The following is a 6,037-nucleotide window of genomic DNA, read 5'->3' as shown; positions in this document are numbered from 1 at the left end:
CATCATTAAATGCATCCAAGCTTAGGCTTGAGAACTAAGCTTACCCCAAACTAGCTTAAACACCCAATATTTCAGCCAAAGCAACCTTAAAACCAAAATGACTTCTAGCAAAAAGTCATTCGGGGGTGCATAAGCCCCTTGACTGAATACAATATCATTTCTTCTTTGCCATATGAACTTCAAGGTAACCCCAAAAACTAGACTGATAAGCCTCCAACTAGCCTCATCTAAGTTGGCTCTATCAAGAAAGAGGATAGTTGTTACTCCAAAATCCTTCCTTAGGTTAGCATTATCCAGTCACTATTTGAGTTTTCTCTGCATCAAGCATGAGTGTGGACATTCCAAAATTAAGTGTTTCTCATTTTCTTTTGACCTTCCATTGAAGGGACACATGGGAGACATGGGGATATCGGACAATCTTTCTCAAAGAGGGAGCTTTTTCAAGATCAAGCACCGTATGAACACATTGATACAAAAAGAGGGGGTTGCTTTCCACACTCTTTTCATCCTTCGCTTCCAAGCACCAATCCTAGCTGTAGGAAAGACCTTGGCGCACCGCCTTTGGACCCCCATAGGGATCATGGGCCTAGGTTCCCCGAAATCTCTCCTTTTCTTCCAAATATTAAAAGTTTACTAGAAGGGGATACCGAGAAAGAAAGGGTGCTTTCTTGGTTGACAATTGGGGTGGTGGGCCATTCCTCCTTAACACCTTGCAAGGTACCTTCTAGTCAAGTTCTTTCACCTTCTGTCAGTCTAAATTTTTGCCGAATCCATTCTATGGTATGGAATTTGTAAGAATCTGAATTCCATATATCTAGCCAAGTTTCGAGTCCCTTCAAGTGCATTTTATGGGGCAATGCAATACACCTATCAATGGGAGGAATTGAGGCCTCATAAGTATGGGGAAAGGGTCTCCTTCTTTGGGGTTAGCTGAAGACCAACTAGCTTGGGCAAGCACTGTCTTCCATGGTTTAACCAAGGCTTGAGCAATTTGAGATTGAGGGATTCTAACTTGTAGTATTGGAGAGCAGACTACATCTTGCCAACATAGGGCAAGACATCCCCTTGATAGGAGCCTGAGAGATTCAATACGTGAGTATGATGGCCCAAGGTTACATTCCACCAGCTCTCTTTAAGAGTCGAAATGTAAGCCTTTGAGATTTTTCATAGAGACTTTCCAGGCCAACGCCTCCATCAGCTTTATCTTCAGTAAGGATATGTCCCATCCAATCGAAGAGCGCCGCGGCTTCAGGCTACCAAAGGACCATATGAAGTCTCTTATCATCTTCTCAATTCTCTGCCGTGCCGGATTTGCTGAATGATAAAAAGGCTCCCACGCAGACTGTCAACTGTACTGAGAATGTAAGGGCTTGAGACTTCCGCTTATTTATATCGAATTCCACCTTAGAGTAAAGCCAATCAAAGCACTCACTCATGTGAGACCCGTACCAGTCGGACAGCCCAGATAGCGAATTATCTCGCCAGGTCTGACCAAGTGAAGGCCATACTGCAGAAGCCAGTCCTGAGGGTGCCCCCCCCACCCCAAGATAGAAGGAGAAGCAGAAACCTCAGCAATGTCTTCGTAAGCTGCTAGTTAATGGACCTCCTAAGACAAAAGGGTCTTAACATAAAGCCATTAATGTTAATTCTTGCTGTGGCATTTTTGCAAAGCGTGCTGACTAGCCCGGTGAAGATGGGACCAACTCTGAATTATGTCAGAACACCTGTGATAGAAATCCAGCTGACCCTGTCATCTGCTTTGTCTAGATCCATGTTGATCAACCAAGACAGAGACTGTAGACTCACTGCATAGTCTTAGTAGGGAGAAGAAGACTAAGTTGATGGCCGCATCATGGAAGAATCTTCCACGAACAGACCCACCATCATGTCTTTGGTGTACATTCCTGGATAGTAGATGTTTTATCCGAAGTGCAGGAACCTTTGCCATAGCCTTGTTTGCTCTCCCTTTGCCAAAAGGCTGCATTGTGGTCTCTTGAGCTTACCAATCTAGCATTGCATGCAAGCATTGATCTCTCGATCTTTCTTGCTTTTGTCTGTTGCAAGTATTTAGGTTTGACAACTTCAACCGTCGGTTGCACATCTTCCAGTTTCTCCACATGGCTAGCTAGGTTGCTAGTCCTGGCCACAACCTTAGATCATGTTTCCAATCTTTTGGGACAATCATGAGCAAAGTGTATTCCTTCTTTAGACAGGCTATCGTGAGTGAGGGAATAGGTTAATTTCCCTCTTTACATAGGAAGCATATGATATAATACAAATCTACCACTCGTTCCAAAGAGTATAGGTTGATTTGCAAAGTGGATAAATGATAGGCATAGTTCATTGGCATAGATTCAAAAACATAGGTTCATTTCCCAAATTTCGCTTTGTTTACTTAAGCAAGGCTACATGGCTACAGCCTAATAGTTAAATTACATTAGAATATTGGATCTCCTTGAGTGAAGAATTAGTACATGTCACACCCCACCCCATAAGTAAACATATCTTCTTGCACATTTACCTCCTCAAACTCCAAGATCCCTGGAAATACAAAGCACATAGGCATTCATTATCGTTTCTAAAGAACTAGGAAATTCCCCATTAAAGCTAGCACTGAATAAAAATACCCGTACTTTCCAATTGTTGATGCACTCAAGCATCTATAGATATAGAGAAACTGTGACTATCGCAGTGCAATGCTAGGGTTCCAAGTGATTACACAAGCTTTGTACAGTTTTCCTATCATAGTTTTAGAAAGAATTAATTTCCATTTGTAGATGCACCCAACCATAAATAGAGACATTGCAACATTAAGATTGCAAATATAATACTAAGGTTCCAACTTTCCTACCTATAGCAAGAGATCGAATCTTTGTATTGTTGTCCTATCATAGCATGCAGGAATCTGACTTTACAAGTTGGCAAAAGATCTACAATAGAAACATCACTGCACCATTGTCCAAGCTGAAAAGTATTCGGAAGGTTTAACATACTTTACTGCTTATAGAACCTTACTAGAGTCTTGCATGGGTTATACACAAGAGGAAAATATAATATAATCAAGATAAGTTAATTTTAGTGCTTCATAAGCATACAAGTCCATCTAGGAGCTACAACTAGTCATCTTGGAGCTACAATAACTAGCAAGTATACAAACATTTAGAAGGGTTAACCAGGGTTTTCAGCTACAATTGATGAGTTAACAGGAAGTACTGTGGCCGGCAATGGACTGCTTACAATGGGCTATGGCACCTTGAACAGCACTATGGAGCTCTTGCATGGTGCTCATGCTGTTGTTGCTGCCATTGATGGAGATTGCACTAGGAGAGAGCATGTGGTTGGGAGAAGAGAGCACAGAGGCAGGGCAGCTGGCCACCACATTACTGCCATAATGATTGAACCTGACCATGGGAGAAGATTTCTTTGGTGGAGGCATTGCAGAGCAAGAACCTACCTTCGTATTGCACAATAGAGAAGACTGAGAGAGATGCCTCTCCAATGGTGGCCGAGCCAACCCCCCGTGTGAACCCAACTTACCCTTAGCATGTGAATCCATTTTAGCATGGTCACCTTGCCTTCCTAATCCTTCAGGTAGCAGCTTCTCCTCTTTTGGATTTGCTGCGTTGTTAGTCTTTGTGGGTAATGGCAGCTTAAGCTTCCTAGCATAACACTGCCACCTAGCCCAAGCTGGCCTTCTCTGATTATCTTTTTCATGTCCAGTTGGTAAATTCTCTTTGGAGCCTAGATCAGTGCTGCTTAATGGCCTTCTTAAGCCTTGATTACCTGCCGAGGCCGTCGGCTCATAGGCATTTTTCAACAAACTAGGCCTTCTTGCAAAGTCTGGATTAGAGCTGTGATTAAGGGAATGATTAAGGTCCTGATCCACCCAAACTCTAGATGACTTCTTCAACCCTACAAAGAGAGATTTCCACCAAAACTTTAGGGATAATGCTGATGGTAATCTTCCTCCGTTACAATGATGATGATGATGATGATGATGATGATGATGATGCATTCTCCCACATGCAGAGTTCTTGTCTGCACAAGGGGGGTTGTAGCAAGAATCTTGTGAGCTTCCACTGGAGTCGCGTGAGCTACTGCAATTGCTGTCTCCTCCAGCTGTACTAGAGTCCCAATACGAGCTTTCAACAGAAGGGAAGGGGCTGATGCCTGCAACAGGGCCTGCATCCCAGAAGAAACTAGCCTGAGAGGGAAAGCTGGCACACCTGAAGTCAAGCAGCGAGGTGGCATCAATGGCAGCTTGCTGATCCATTCTGCAAGAGCTGAACTTGACACTGGAATGCAGGTCTCTAATGTCAGACGAAGGGCTAGAGAACAGCAGGCCATGTCTATCATGATGGTCATCACCTTCTTCTTTTTCTTGATCCTCCCTTCTTGTCTCCCCCTCCACGGATGCTTGTTCCAATCTTCTCTGGTGCATGTACTGGAGCCGAGTGTCGAGCTGCAGCGGTAGAAGCTGCCCCTTGTAGAACAGCTCATCTGCTGGTGACACATTGCAGGCTGGCCCCACCATCTCTGCTGCAAGACCAAGCATGTTGAACTCAAAGTCCTGCGAATCCGAAGACTTCCTGCTGCACTGCTGTGGCACCGTCGTCCCAGCCACGGCTGCCATTGCTGTAGCTGCTGGCTTCACAGAGCTCATCAATCTGGGGCCCCTTTGCTCACAGGCCACAGGGTTGACATGGTGAGGCCCATCCAAATCCACCTCAATGAAAGTCATGGAAGCTTCAATGGAGTGCTGCAGCGACACATCACATGCTTCCACAGATGGGTCACCATGATTATCCCCTTGCATGATGCCTCGATGGCCCTCAATGATAACTCTTACCACTTTGACAGAATACACTCCAAAATGCTATTACCAGAATAAGATGCAAGAGATTAAGACCCTTCTTCTACCATGAAACTAAGACAACGCAGCTCTATCAGCTCAGACTACCTGATGCTCCTAACCATATGATACATATATATGGCTACGTGGGTGGTCTTGATACTAATAAAGCGGCTCTCTCTCTCTCTCTCTCTCTCTCTCTCTCTCTCTCTCTCTCGCGGGTCAACCGTTACAGGCAGTGCCTTAAACACATATGTAAGCGCTAGACCAGCTGCTGTGTCGATTGCCTACAAGCCAGATGCATGATACGGCCTGTATAAGGACTTCTTTTCTGTAAAATCTCTCTCTCTCTCTCTCTCTCTCTCTCTCTCAGAGACGTTATATTGGTCTCAAAAAGAAATCGCTCTGCTACGCAGTGCTAGCGATGCCTCTTCTTCTTCGTCCTCTTATCGATTCATGTTTCCTCTCGAGAGATCAAAGTATATTTACTAGGCCTAGGCTCCTCATGACAAGAAAGGAGAAACATATCCCTAGAGAGGGGGTTAGGTAGTTATGGTGTTCCTTCTCTCACCTCTCTTCTTCCTATCAAATCCCAACAATTATAAACACAAAAGGACATGAAGCTTGCCTCCTAAATCATTTCACAATACGGGCAATGAACTGAAATAAGAATGTTCTTCTTTTCTTCTTTCTTTCTTTCTTTCTTTTGGGCCTAGTTCCCATGAGAGAGCTTTCCCTCTCAGCACTATCCCTAGGGCTTGCATTCGATGTTTACTGAAAGGAACATTTTCAAGCATCGATACATCTGGATTTCGGTGTTGTTCATGAGAAAATATTTTTGAGAATTGATATACAAACATGCACATTGAGCCTCAAGAACTTGCATGTTTTTCCCCAATACTCTTCTAGGCTTTACCAACAAAAAGAAAACTTTGATGGCCAAAGTTGTTGCTAATGTTAAACTACATGTAAGAATTTTCTAACAAAAGCTTGCAATTCACTCCTCATGGGAGAAGCTCTTGTGAAACCTCTATAGAGATTTTATCTACTTGCTTAATGCATTCCAAAGCTTTTTCACCTATCATCCCCTCATGGGTGAAGGATTGGATGAGGAGACATCAACAATTTGGAATTTCATTAGTGAATTACCATTAGTTCTATCTAGTTTTGGAGGAATTAAGTGCT

At 43.6% G+C, this 6,037-nt stretch overlaps 1 protein-coding gene across 1 annotated transcript; it reads right to left on the bottom strand.

Annotated features, from left to right (window-relative positions):
- Nucleotides 1–3,051: 3,051 nt before the first annotated feature.
- Nucleotides 3,052–5,378, bottom strand: LOC148024452 (uncharacterized). Its single transcript, XM_087693707.1, has one exon. The coding sequence runs from the start codon at nucleotides 4,814–4,816 to the stop codon at nucleotides 3,200–3,202; it is 1,617 nt and encodes a 538-aa protein (XP_087549833.1). The 5' UTR covers nucleotides 4,817–5,378; the 3' UTR covers nucleotides 3,052–3,199.
- Between the last annotated feature and the right edge of the window lie 659 nt (nucleotides 5,379–6,037).

The sequence above is a fragment of the Lygodium microphyllum genome, chromosome 15, assembly GCF_053477565.2.
Source record: "Lygodium microphyllum isolate KBCC chromosome 15, Lygodium_microphyllum_v1.1.10, whole genome shotgun sequence".
Taxonomy (NCBI): domain Eukaryota; kingdom Viridiplantae; phylum Streptophyta; class Polypodiopsida; order Schizaeales; family Lygodiaceae; genus Lygodium; species Lygodium microphyllum.
The sequence above is the reverse complement of the archived record's forward strand: the minus strand, read 5'-3'. Positions and strand labels throughout refer to the sequence as shown.